The sequence below is a fragment of the Pseudorca crassidens genome, chromosome 1 (genome assembly GCF_039906515.1).
Source record: "Pseudorca crassidens isolate mPseCra1 chromosome 1, mPseCra1.hap1, whole genome shotgun sequence".
NCBI classification, from domain to species: Eukaryota; Metazoa; Chordata; class Mammalia; order Artiodactyla; family Delphinidae; genus Pseudorca; species Pseudorca crassidens.
In genome coordinates this window covers 12,153,941-12,167,440 of record NC_090296.1, presented here as the reverse complement: position 1 = coordinate 12,167,440, position 13,500 = coordinate 12,153,941, and the positions used below count along the sequence as shown (strand labels likewise).

Below are 13,500 nucleotides of genomic sequence, written 5' to 3'. Positions count from 1 at the left end.
AGAAACACACAGTGAGTGAGAGCAAAACACACCAGGGCAACCAGACATCCTCCAAGAGGTCCTCTTGGAAAACCGTGCTTATTCCAGAGACACTGCCACTGTTCCAAAGGTTTCTGGAACTTGCCTTAGAGATGCCTCCAGAACCACTAGAACAGTCTTTTAAGCGGCCCCAATACCAGCAAATCCTTATCTTAGTGTCAGTTTTTGAAACGGCCAAGGGTCACCTGCAGCTGGTGAGCAGCTGAAGAAAAGCTGAGCGCGTGGAGCCCCTCAGCCTCCCTAGAGGACCCCCTCAGATGCCCCAACGCTGGCAGAACCCTGCAATGCCACCACTGCGTGACATCTGAGGGACACGGAGGACCATTATCCACTGATCCAAAACACGCTCATGGATGCGCTCCTCAGCCCTGCGGGGTACCCGGCAGGCTGACTGTGGCCACCTTTGACCTGCCCGGGGTCCCACAGCCGGGAAGTCCTGCACCCTGTGTGCTGACTCCGAAGAGAGCATGCATCCACCTCAGCAGCTGCAGAAGCAGCAGGTAACTTAGTGTTTCCCAGTTGGAAAAAGGAGACGTGATAAAGCAGCCAGCACTCTGGTCCTCAATATATGAGGGGCCCCTCCCTCCCTCCCCCTCCCTGGCTTCGCCGAAGGGACCATCACCCCTTCCAGCGTGTTCCCTGTGGGCCTCAGGACCGCACGGGGCCCCGGGAAGCGGCCTGGGGGCAGAGAGCTTTCAGGTTCTTCCTACAATGTATGGTAGAGACAGACGGAGCCCCTACCATGGCCTGGCGTGCCCCAAGACCTCTTTAGCTACTGGACACAGCTCTTCCAACCTCCAGATCACCTCTCCCTGCTCCAGAAGCTGGCGGCTGGTGCCGTACTCCAGCCACGCCCCTAAGCTCAGGGCACCCAGAGACGGCGCGGGCTCAGTTACCTGAGGTGCCCGCGGAGAAGTTCTTCAGCGAGGGCCTCTGGACCACGGTGTAGGACTCGCCGACCACGAACACCTTGTACAGGACGGCGTTGTGGTTGATGAAATTCTGGACCACGCAGGGCGGCTGGATGGCGCTCAGGCCCTCCTGGTTGAACACGATGGCCATCTGGGGAGACAGGGGGCCAAGGGCTTGGGCAGGGTCCACCACGTCCTCAGCCTCCGGCACGGGGTGTGTTACCTGTCCAGAGCACTGCCGCCACGGCCCACCCCTGGTCCTGTAGCACAAGGGCTCCCCAAGAAGAGTTTCAAGCCAGGGTGAGTGGAGAGGGACTTGAGAAGAACACCTGGGGATCAATCCACGCTTGCTGTGAGGGTTTGGAAATCCTGTACCGTCAGGCCCACCATGGAAGGATGAGCTGGCTGTGCACTGCATAATTCCACTACTCACACTGCACCCAGGGAATGGGACCCCCTGGGTTGTGCACTACTTAACCCTTATGACCTCCTAGAGGTTCCTCCACAAAGTCTTTGGTCGGGTGAGATGGGGGGTGGGGAGGGGGGCAGGTGGCTCGGCCAGGAAGCGGAAGACAATGGCGCAGGGTTTGGGAGGCCTTGGGTCCAAGCCTGCATAATGACAAGCGCTGCCTTTTGAGTACTCATGACACACCTGGCCCTGTTCTAACCACTCTACATGAATCACCTGGTGTTTCCCTCACAATGTACCCCCGAGGTGGGCACCGACACCACGCCCCTTTTACAGATGAGGAAACTGAGGCCCTGAGGCACTTAGTGGCTGCGGGAAAGTGACAGAGCCCGGAATGGGCTGGGGTCCAACAGCCCCCCAGCCTTGCCGTCTTACACACTGAGTGAGCCACACGAGCAGCTGACGAACGGGAACATGCCGCTCCCCGTCCCTGAATCCTCTGGGGACAAAGGCCTCCACCAGGAGGGTCTGGCAGGGGACTGAGGTCGAGATGGGAAGAGGGGCGGCTGGAGAAAGTCTGCCCGCTTTGGCTGAGGCAGGCCCACCGCAGCCAGCTGCCAGTGCCGGGGCCACGGCTAATGCTTCGTTCAAGTCCACGGGGCCCCAGGAAGGAGCCACCAGATGCCCAGAGCTGCTGGGAGGGGTAACGGGGCTGGACAGCTGGCCGCCACACTGGCTGTTGCCTCTCCCAGCAACTGTCACAGAGCACCACCACGATATGCCTGGTGCTCAGCTGGGTGGGGCAGAAGTAGAGATCCAGGCCACACGGGGAAACGAAAAGTGCGTGTGTGTGTGTGCGTGTGTGTGTGCGTGTGTGTGCATGCGTGTGTGCATGTGTGTGTGTGTGCGCGCGTGCACGTGCACCACAATGAATTATCTCCTTAGCCATCTGACGAAAGTAAGAGAGCCGTACACGGGTTCAAGACCCAGCACTGGCGCTTGCTGCGTAAGCCCTGTTTAAGCTCCGTCTTCCTCACCTGTGAAATAGCATCAGTAACCACCATGGTGGGGCTTCCCTGGCGGTCCAGTGGTTAAGACTCCGCACTTCCACTGCAGGGGGCACGGGTTCGATCCCTGGTCAGGGAACTAAGATCCCGCATGTCGCGCAGTGTGGCCAAAAAAATTAAAAATAACTAAATAGATAAAATAACCACCATGGGGTGGCTCTGGGGTCCTCCGAGCTTCTGGCTCAGTGGGGTTTTTGGTTTTTGTTTCTAAAGGAGGGGGTGTGGTATTCCACACACTCCAAGTGGAGCACACTTGCGTGCTTACACCAGCTTAAAGCCAAGACAAGAGCCCAAACCATCGTGTGACCCTAAGATGAAAACAATAGTCCCGATTTCAGTTGAGTGAGGGGTAGGGCTCGGGCAGACTGGGGTACAGGGGAGGACCCCGGTCAGAAAGCCCCCTTTCCTGTGTAGAGCTCATCACGTGCACGGAGATGTCCTCCATCCTCGCAGCACTCGGCATCCCCGGGCACCCCTGAGGTGGGTGACGAGCCTCGGCGTCCCACCCACAGGCTCACGCCACGGAGGGCGCCCCACCAGAGGGGGCGTCCCTCTGATGCTAACAGCCTCCCAGGAGGCAGATGGCCCGCGGCACACAAGCCCCCTGGGAATCTGCAACACCCCAGATCCCAATGTCAGGGCTCTGTCCCTGACCCCCACCCAGCAGAGGAGCCCCTCCCAGAAACAGTGCATGGCGGGCTGGGGGAGGCCCAGGGGTGGGGCAGTGCGGGGGGGGGACGTGGCACACACCTTGGACCCAGACTTGGATAACTGGACTGAGGGGTGAAATAGCCTCCCCTGAAGGCACTTGACCCCATGGAGTCAAGACTCCCCTGGAGGAGGGTGGCCACCTCGATCCGGAACCCCTGCCCCGTCAGCCATGACCCAGCGGGCTCCAGGGCAACTGGTTCCACGACAGCGTATCAAACACTCCCTGGGCCAGGCCCCATGGCAGCACACGCAGCAACTCCCTTATCCTTCACAACAGCCACCATATCCCCAGTTACAAGTGAGGGACAGAAACTCAGAGAGGCTGGGTCATCTGCCCAAAGTCACACAGCCGGTGGTGCTCAGAACCAGACCTGGTCCCAGGCTGGTGTGATTCCAAAGTTCTTACGTCAACAGCAGAAGCGGTGCCCTCCTGGCAGGCTGACCTATTCTGCATTAGGCCAGTCTAATCACACTAATGGCTGCAGTCGCCTTTCTGTCCTGGAAACCCCGAGACACTGACCAACAGAGGAACCGTCTGGTGGTGAAAAGGGCCGGGCGCTGGTGCCAGCGAGGGCAGTGTGGGCTCCGGGGACACGATTCTGGCTGCTCTGAGGCCTTCCTGCTCCCTCCCGGGGCCCGGCCCAGGCGCACACCCCTGGCTCCACGAGGGCTCCTGACCTTGGGAGACAGCTGACCTTTGCTACAGGCCAGGATTTCCTGCCCTCACGTTTCCCCCCACAAGCAAAGGGACTCCTCGGCCTTGCAGCCCCATCACGGCATGTACCACACCATAGGGACACAGCTGTTTACAGACATTTCCCCATAAATACATGCCAGGGATAAAGACACTACATACTTCTTCTCCAGGGCGCAACGCCGGGGTTGTCCACGTTTAGTCATAGGTCTTGGGGGAGCATTTCTGACAGCAGGGCTGCCTGGGACAGACTCTCCCACAGGGCCTTCTGGGTGGGTCAAATGTCTACAGCCCAGGGTGTCCTCCCATGCACCTAATGAGGGGGTCCCCAGGCTGAGCTGTGCCCCTGAAGACAATGTCCCAGGCATGGTTCTTAAGGACGGCAACAGACCCAGCAGAGCCCCTGCCCGGCCATTAGCTCCCAAAAGGCTTCCTCCGCTCAGTCTCCCAACCACACCCCGCTGGTGCCCTCCGCCTCCGGGACTCTGTGCTCCCCACCAGGCCAGGACTCACATCTTACATCCTTCCCGGGGCACCCAAGGCCGGGAAGGACCACCAGGTGAACACAGGAATGAATGAGAGGGTGGGGCAGTCACATACACGGCAGGTAGGGTGCTCCTTCCTCCTCTCACCCCCTTCCCAAATTCAGCAGGCCTGGAAGATCCCTGTGGGCAGCGATGGCATCTTTTCAGTGGGGCCCAGGCCAGTGCCTGGCACGGAGCAGGAAGTGACTGACACCGACAGGCCAAAGGACTGGTCAGATGGAGGCCTGGCTCGCACGGGCACAAAGGGGGCAGGCACAGCCATCGCGGCCTTGGGGACAGGACAGGCACAGGGTGTGGGTGGAGAGAGCGTACAAACCCACAACCTCAGGAGCAGCAGGCTAGGCGGGCTCCCAGAGAGACACCGCGAGCCGAAAGGATCGGGGGCAGGGGGATGGCCGGGGCGGGGAGGCGGGGGACAGTGCAGTCAAGTCGTCACGTCTTCCACTCACCTCGTGAGAGTTGGTACCATGAGCCACTCTGGTTTTGCAAACTGTGGGTGCGGGAGAGAAAAAGAGGGGTGAGCGAGGTTATTCACCCACAAAGCCCAGCCTTGCAGGTACAGGGAGAAACTCTTAACAACTCCCGCAGCCCCTCAGGGGAGGGGCAGGTGGGAGCTGGAGGGCGGCGCGGACTCGACCAGGGCCAGCACCTGCCCGCGGGTGAGCTGGACGGACGCCGCCAGGCCAGGCCCTCACCACCCAGGAAGCCAGGGACCCGGGGCCATGCCCTCCCCGGCAGCCGAGGCCTGCCTGCACCCTCGGGAAGTTTAAGGCCCACCCGGCCCCCACGTGGCGCGCCAGGGCGCGATACGCACTGAACGGGAAGGCCAGGCCATTCTCCTCCAGGAGCCGCATGGTGTCGTCTCCGCCCAGGCTCGTGAGCTCCATGAAGGGTGGTGAGCAGATCCTGTCATCTGGGGGCGGAGGAGAAGCCCGAGTCAGCACCGTCCTCTCCCCGGGGCCCCCTCAGAGCCCCTGCCCACCCCATCTGATGGCCCATACGCCGCCGCAGTCACCCACATGCCCCGGGAATGAGAGCATAGACTTTCATTACATTTTCTAATAGCGTTTCTGTAGTGACGGAACCAATACATGATAACGGCAAAGGCTGCAGATCAACTAAAAGCGAAAACCAGACACAGTCACAGATACGACTGCGATTACCTCCTAGCCCACACTTGGGCATGTGACACACACACACAGCTCCACAACGAGGTACTGTTTTGTAACTCAAATTTTCACTCAATCAACTATGAACACTTCTGGGGCAATAAAGACTTCACCCTCCAAAGGGTAAGCTGGGATGAAGTGAGAGAGTGGCATGGACATATATACACTACCAAACATAAAATAGATAGCTAGTGGGAAGCAGCCACATAGCACAGGGAGATCAGCTCGGTGCTTTGTGACCCCCTGGAGGGGTGGGATAGGGAGGGTGGGAGGGAGGGAGATGCAAGAGGGAAGAGATATGGGGATATATGTATACGTATAACTGATTCACTTTGTTACACAGCAGAAACTAACACACCATTGTAAAGCAATTAAACTCCAATAAAGATGTTAAAAAAAAAAAAGATTTCCCCCTCCACAGGCAGTATCAGCTTAATGATAATCACAGGAATGACACCAGCCCTTCAGCTCTTATCCCAGGTCTAGCTCTGCCAAGGGCTTTACGTACATCGCCTCTGAAGTCTGCAAATAATCCCGTGGGGAGGACGCTGAGGGGGGTGGGGGGATTAAAGAGTGGCTCGCAGTCACACAGGGACCCGTGGCACGCAGCCTCTCGCCACCTAACAGAGGCGGCTCCCGACCCCTCTGTCACCCCGACGGGCCACACGCGAGCACAGGCATCGCCCTCCTCCTGCCACCACACTCCAGCCCCGGCCCCACCCCCATGCCGCTGCTTTCCTGAGCCCCCACTCTTGGAGGGGTGCTCGCTCACCCTGTGGGTTCCAGGCGTGTTTGGTTTTCTGAGAAGCTCTGGGAGCTGGGTGTGCTCTGTTCATCAGGACACTCCTGGTGCCAGACACCGAGTGAGGGCAAAACAGATTATTCGTGGGAAAACAAAGTGTCTTCTGAATCTCTCTACTGATTGTTAAGTTGCATGACTGGTCTGTTATTACTACTCAGTCCACCTCCAACCCCACTCAGGGCACCAGCTCCCAGGAGGTAAGACCACCCTGTATTTCTGGGCACAGGAGCTGGGAAAGGCTGAGCATTAGTGGGATGGGGGTGACACCCCCCTCCCCGCCACAAACTTGGAAACCAAACCGAAAGCAAACAGTAAAGCAGCTTGTCTCCAACAGCTTCTAGCTACTTGGCTGGCTAGGAGGTCAGTACATTAAAACACTGAAACCAAGGTAAGATCCAGCTTCACATATCTCATAAAAGCCAGTGCCAAGAATTACACAGGGAACATTAAAAGTGTTTTAATTTCCCTCCCCGCCCCCCGCCAGCGAAGTCCAAACTCCAAACAGGCGCAGAGTGATGGCAGGTTCTCGGGGACCCAGGGAGGGTGGAGCCCTGGCAGACGGCGAGGCAGGCCCTCTGCACGGGGCACTCGTATTCCTCAGGGACAGATGCTGAAACAGAGGCCCAAAGAGGCAGTCTTTGCCCAAGGTCATGACAGCCACATACAGGGCCAGGACAAGGAGCCAGGCTCACATGGCAGGCCAGGGGAAGAGAAGCCAAGGCCATCAGAGCAGGGAGGTAGGGCTGGCGGCGGGGCGGGGGTGTGTGTGTGTGTCCTGGCTCTCAGCTGTAAGCCATTATCTAAACAGGCCCCATTTCTGCACCCCCTGCCCAGAGTCAGAGCCGGGTGGAAACACTGGTGAGGGGCTGGCAGGCTGTGGAAGGAGGAAGTGCTCTGCGCAAAGGCTCCTTGCTGCAGCCCCTCCAGCCCAGCCCTAACAGGGCGTGACACTCCAGGCCAAACAAACTGGAGCGTGTGGCAGCAGGCCGGTCTGTGTCAGTTGCCCACCTGGCCTGGCAGGGCCACCCTGGACCCAGCCCTCCCATGGGAAGACTCGGAGATCTCTGGAGTCAAACAGACCACCTCCGGTCAGAGCTTCCGGAGTTTTCGGAGCAGGTGAATCTGCCTGGCTTTTAGATCCGCCTTCAAGGCCCTTCCCACCCCAGCCCAAAGCTTTCAAGTAATGTCACGGCTAACGGCCAACAGTCAATAAACCCCACTTGTTATGTGCCAGACACTACTTCACACAGTCTGCAAAGCCATCATCCACCCTCACAAGAACCCCACAAAGAAGTGCTGTCACCCTCATTTTACAGATAAAGAAAATGGGGCACAGAGAGGTGAAGCTCCCTGTCCAGAGTCACACAGTGAGTAAGGGGTGCAGCTGGGGGCTCATCCCCAGGCAGCTGATTCCCAAGTCCATGCTACTGACCACGGCCTCCCTAGTAGAAGAAGTGCCCTCTCCATATCGACAGGATAAAGGATGAAACCCACACGATCCTATCACTAGGTGCAGAAAGGGCTTCCCTGGTGGCGCAGTGGTTGGGAATCCGCCTGCCGATGCAGGGGACACGGGTTCGAACCCTGGTCTGGGAAGATCCCACATGCCGCGGAGCAACTAGGCCCATGAACCACAACTACTGAGCCTGCGCGTCTGGAGCCTGTGCTCCACAACAAGGGAGGCCGCGATAGTGAGAGGCCCGCGCACCGCGATGAAGAGTGGCCCCCGCTTGCCACAACTAGAGAAAGCCCTCGCACAGAAACGAAGACCCAACACAGCCATAAATATTAAAAAACAAAAACAAAACAATAAACAGTTATTCCTTTAAAAAAATAGGTGCAGAAAAAGCATTTGAGCTAAAACTATAAAACACTTAGAAGAACACACAGGTATAAATCTTTATGACCTAGGATTAGACATGGTTTCTTAGACACCAAAAGCACAAGCAACCAAAGTAAAAATAGACACATTTGATGTCATCAAAATGTAAAACTTGTGTGCTTCAAAGTACACTATCAAGAAAGTGAAAGGACAACTCACAGAATGGGGGGAAATATTTGCAAATCATATATCTGATAAGCGTCTAGTATCCAAAATATATGAAGAACTATTAACAACCAAACAATTAAAAGACCGATAACCCAATTTAAAAAATGGGCAGGGCTTCCCTGGTGGCGCAGTGGTTGAGAGTCCGCCTGCCGATGCAGGGGACACGGGTTTGTGCCCCGGTCCGGGAAGATGCCGCGGAGCGGCTGGGCCCGTAAGCCATGGCCGCTGAGACTGCGCATCCGGAGCCTGTGCTCCGCAACGGGATAGGCCACAACAGGGAGAGGCCCGCGTACCACACACACACACAAAAAAAAATAGGGCAAAGGATCTGAAATGGGCAGTTCTCAAAATAGGACCTATGAATGGCCAATAAGCGCGGGAAAGGATGTTCAACATCATTAGCCATCAGAGGAATGAAGATCAAAACCACACCTATAGGTTGGCTACAACCAAAAAGACAGACGATAACAAGTGTCCTGACATTGCTGGTGAGAATGTAAAATGGTCCAGCTGCTCTGAGAAACAGTGTGGCAGTTCTTCAAACAGTTAAACATAGTTCCAGTGCGACCCCGCAGTCCACTCCTAGCTATACAACCAAGAGGACAGAAACATATGTCCACAGAAAACCTGTCCAGGAATGTTCATAACAGCGTGATTCATCACAGCCAAAGAGTGGCAACAACCCAAATGTCAATCAACTGATGAGTGGGTAAACAAAATGTGATATAACCATGCAATGGAATATATCCAGCCATAAAAAACACTGATTCATGCTACAACATCGATAAACCTTGAAAACATTCTGCTAAGTGAAGGAAGCCAGTTAGAAAAGCCACAAAATATATGACTTCATTTATCCCAAGTGTCCAGGATAGGCCAATCCAGAGACAGAAAGGAGACTGGTGGTTGCCAGGGCCTGGGGGGCAGGTGGAATGGGGAGTGACTGCAAATGGGAATATTCCTCTTTGCGGTGAGGAAAATGTTCTGGGATTAGATAATTGTGATGGCTGTACAGCTCTGTGAATATATTCAAACCTACTGAACTGTATCTACACTTTAAAAAGGTAGATTTTATGGTATGTGGCTTATACCAATCGAAAAAGAAAAATAAGGAAAAAACCCCAGCGGTAGCAGCTGCCACCCAAGCGAGCACTCGCTCCCTGCGGGAAACTGGGCTAAAAATGCTTCGGGTACAGTGTCTCCTTCGATCCTCCAGAAAACCTGCAGAGACCCGTCCCCCAGCCCCGCCCCTGCCAAGGCCAGGGTGAATCAGAGAAGGATGAGGAGAGTGCTCTCCCGGAGAGATCTGGGGTCCAGATGAAATGCAGAGACGAGACACTTCCAATGAACAGGCTGCATCCAGCATTAGGCCAGACAGCCACACCTTTCTGAAATCTCAGGTTCTGGGGTCTGAGGTGGTAGCCTGGGTGATGGCAGGACCCAGCAGAGGAGGCCAAGGACCGAGCGTGACAAGAAAGAGGGGCCCAGGCACAGCGTCATGCTCTTCCTCCTTTATCCTAACTTGGAGCTTGTTGACCACACCCTGAGCAACAGGCACTACCAGCTGCAAACCCCACGCCCTCTCCAGGGTGGGCCCGGGACTAAGACCTCCCTGATCATGCGGCCTGAAACGCCCACAGACCAAGCTCAGTCTGTGGGGGTCAGCCTTGGGGGAAGGCAGTCCTGTGCCCACAGGGCAGAGGCTGGAAAGGAACCTGTGTCCCTCACTGGGCTGCAGGCTGCCACACGCCCGGGGCCTGTCCCAACGCTGGACTCGGGTACAGCAGGCCACGATGACTCTACTGCTTGACCCAATTTCTGGCTGCTTGTAGCCAAAATCACCCTGCCACGCCTGTGAAATCACAGTAAATTAGAAACTACTACCGTTTCTATTTTGGTTTCAACAACCGGTCACCAACAAAAAAATGTGTTGTATCCCTGGAGCTAGAGACCCAGCAATGAAGGAACACAAGCAACGCTGCCTCGTGGAGCTGACATTCCAGGTGCAGGGACCGGACAATAAGCCCGATGGATGAGTAAAATGGACAGCTAGATGGTGCTGGCAGGCGACACGGGGAGCGCGAGGGGGCTGCCAGTGGAGGTGGAGGTGTGATCGAGATGTGCCTCGCTGAGCAAAGACACAGGAAGGCGAGCGGTCAGCCTGGGCATCTGGGGGAAACGAAACGCGCTCCTGGCAGACGGAACGGCCAGTGCAAAGGCCCTGCTTGAGGACACGCTGCCGTCTGGTCATACAAATGGACACAGCCTTTGAGATGAAGACGGTGACATCAGTCTAGTTCGTGGACACAGAGGTCTCCTGAGTGGGAGTGTCGAGGAAGCAGCCGGGCCCTGCAGCGGTGGAGCCGGCCCCGCCCCATGTGAGGGACAGCGACAGCAGAGTTCCCTCCAGCTCCGCCCTGGGAAAATCACAACAGTGCCAACAGCTCTTCTCCCCCAAATAGAATAAGACTCTTTCTATCAGTCAGCACTGGGCGCTATTTCTGGTTCCCCGAAAAAGGCTACTGCCGCTTATTTATTTGTCGTCTTTATTTCTGGATGGGAGGTGGAAAGAGGCTTTTTTTTTAGTCAGATGGTGGGTTGTGTTCTGTTAAGAGCTGAAATATTAGCCCCTGGGAGCCTGAAACACCCGCTCTTCCCTCTCTGCTACCCTCATCAGAGAACGTGAAGCCAGAGGTCCTCGGAGATGGCAAGTCCTATCACGTCCAGAGAGGGGAAGAGAATAGTTCAAGACCATACACAAGTCATAGGCAGGCCCAGGGTGAGAATCCAGGTGTCCGAGTCACGTCACTGCCCTGTCCTCTCTGGCAGGTGGCCACGCTCCCATGCAACTGGTGGCAGGTGATACAGAGCTAGCAAGAGGACAAAACACAATGACAAACAGGTGCTACAAGAGGACAACTCGGGGCAGGGGAGAGGCGGAGACAGCACTTTGAAGGCGCAGTTTTGAAGCCTGACTGAACCTGGGGTAAACTAGCTGTAACCTTTGGCAAATGACTGAACAATGCTGGGCCTTGCTCTTCTCGTCTGTAAAATGGGAGCGATGCCTCCCTAGAGGGTTGTTGGGAGGCCTTGGCACCTAATAGGCACATAGCAGTGGCTGCTATTTCTATTACTACACTGGGCAAGGCCACCTGGAGAGTGGGTAGGTTCTGAATCGTGGCCGCCGGTCCATGTCCAGCTACCGGGGATGTTGGGCCCCGGGCCTCACCCTCCTTGGCTCCCTGGCTGTGCCCAGCATGGTGCCAGGAGAACGGGCCCTCTGCACACAGATGTGAAGGAAGCCTTGGGGGGGCCCCGGCGATGCAGGGCCTGGGGACAGCTGTGACAAGACTCTGCTTCAGTTCTTTTCTCCCAGACAGGTATAACTTCTTCACCCAGATGTTACCCAGTGGAAACAAAACCTGGGGCAGGGACAGTCCCCAAGGACATGCAGAGTGGGAATCCTTTGCAGGGCGGGACCCCAGAGAATGACACCCACGAGTGAGGGCTATGCTGAGGCGAGAGGAGCTGCAGACAGGCCAGAGAAGCAGCTCCGGGGGCCTGGAGCCCGGGGGAGGACTCACCTGGGACGTGCCAGGCAGAGGAGTTACTACATTCGAGGGCTCTGTCTCCCTCTCTAGAACAATGGTTCCATGAGGGCAGGGGCTGGTGGGTTTATTCACTGCTGTGGGCCCAGTGCCTAGAACACTGAGGTACACAGTAGGCGCTCAACAAGTACTTGTTGAGTGAAGGGACCGATCTCTGACAGCGCCCTCCGCACAAGGCCGGCTCCTCGGGCATCTAGGCCACATCTGGACAGACGCGGAGCCTATGGTCAGTGTGCCTGGGCGCCAATGTCCCACATTCCAGGCCGCCTGCCTGCTACCTGGGCCCTCGGGCCACCGTTGCGTCCTCACACTCCGCTCCCTCGAGGCCTGCCCACCCAGGTTTGTTCCATCTGAAAAGACAACAGCTGTCACAGCTGTCCCCTCTCAGCCTGGCCACTGGCTTCTCTGGAGGACTTTCCCCTGCAGAAGCATCTTGTTTATCTACTTTGCTGTGACTGTGACTGGACTTTCCTTTTTAATTGTTTTTACTGAATGCTGCTGCCACCAGTATTTTCCCGTGGTTTTGCATTTCCTGGTCACCTGACTGGCGACACTTCCCCTCGGGTCAGACATTCATGTTTGTGCCAATCTTCCTCCGCCATGGACTGAACACCTCTCATGCGTGATAAGGCTCTGCGCTTGTGATGAGTCATTTCCACAGGCCGCATTCCCAGGAGGGGGTCCGCGCTCTTGCCACAGGGTCATGCTGCTTCCCAGAGGGACGGGGGCAGTTTCCTGGGGCACCAGCAATGCTGGGTCTTGACCATGCCTTCCCAGCCCCAGGCAGTCCCTTTTTCAGAAATCTGGGCAGTACTTTCATGAGGGAGGATGACGGGTGACATAGTGAATGGTCCCACCCCCGCACACACGGTCACTCAGGGTCGAGCAGGCCCCGCGGCAGAGGGAGCGAGGCCCGGAGACACCGGCTGGCGTGGGGGGCTGGGGGCGAGGCCCGTGCATGACCCAGTGAGCGAAAGCTCTGGACGGGGGCCCGGAGACGTGCATGCAAGTTCCGGCAGCTCCTCTGGGCCCAGGCAAGCCACGTGGCCTTTCAGGTCTTGGGCTCCTATCAGTAGACCGGGGGTCATAATGAATCACTCCTGTCTACTTGCTGGAGTCGAAAGGATGAGGAAAAAGTGCTGCGAAATGCCAGCTAAAGAAGCCAGCTCCCCCTTGGCGGGGATGGGGGCGCAGGGAGTGTGGTGGGCAAGGGCCTGGAGTTGCCATCTGTTCACACCCCCACCCCCAAACGACACGACAGGGGAGGCTCTGGGCTCACAGGTGCCTCCGGGAGCCGGGTGGTGGCGAAGGGCCCCTCACCCGGCTCCCAACAGGTGCACCCCAAGCCCTGCGTGCTGAAGGCAGAGCCGAGGGAGCGTGTGACTCAGGTATGAGCCAGCAGACCGACCCCCAGGAGAGCGGGGTTGCGCTAGGGATCGCGTGCAGACTTCTAACTGCATCCTGGAGAAACCAGGGAGGGCTTCTCGGGGGAAGG

At 56.9% G+C, this 13,500-nt stretch overlaps 1 protein-coding gene across 3 annotated transcripts in view; it reads right to left on the bottom strand.

The window, feature by feature from the left end:
- Positions 1–13,500, bottom strand: part of ITPK1 (inositol-tetrakisphosphate 1-kinase) — a 161,047-nt gene that overhangs the window by 16,046 nt on the left and 131,501 nt on the right. For all 3 annotated transcript variants that reach the window (XM_067727199.1, XM_067727212.1, XM_067727209.1), the window contains 3 exons: positions 5,191–5,289; positions 4,826–4,866; positions 936–1,101 (listed from right to left, as the gene is read on the bottom strand). In XM_067727199.1, coding sequence (XP_067583300.1) covers positions 936–1,101; positions 4,826–4,866; positions 5,191–5,289 — 306 coding nt within the window. The remainder of the gene's footprint in view (positions 1–935; positions 1,102–4,825; positions 4,867–5,190; positions 5,290–13,500) is intronic.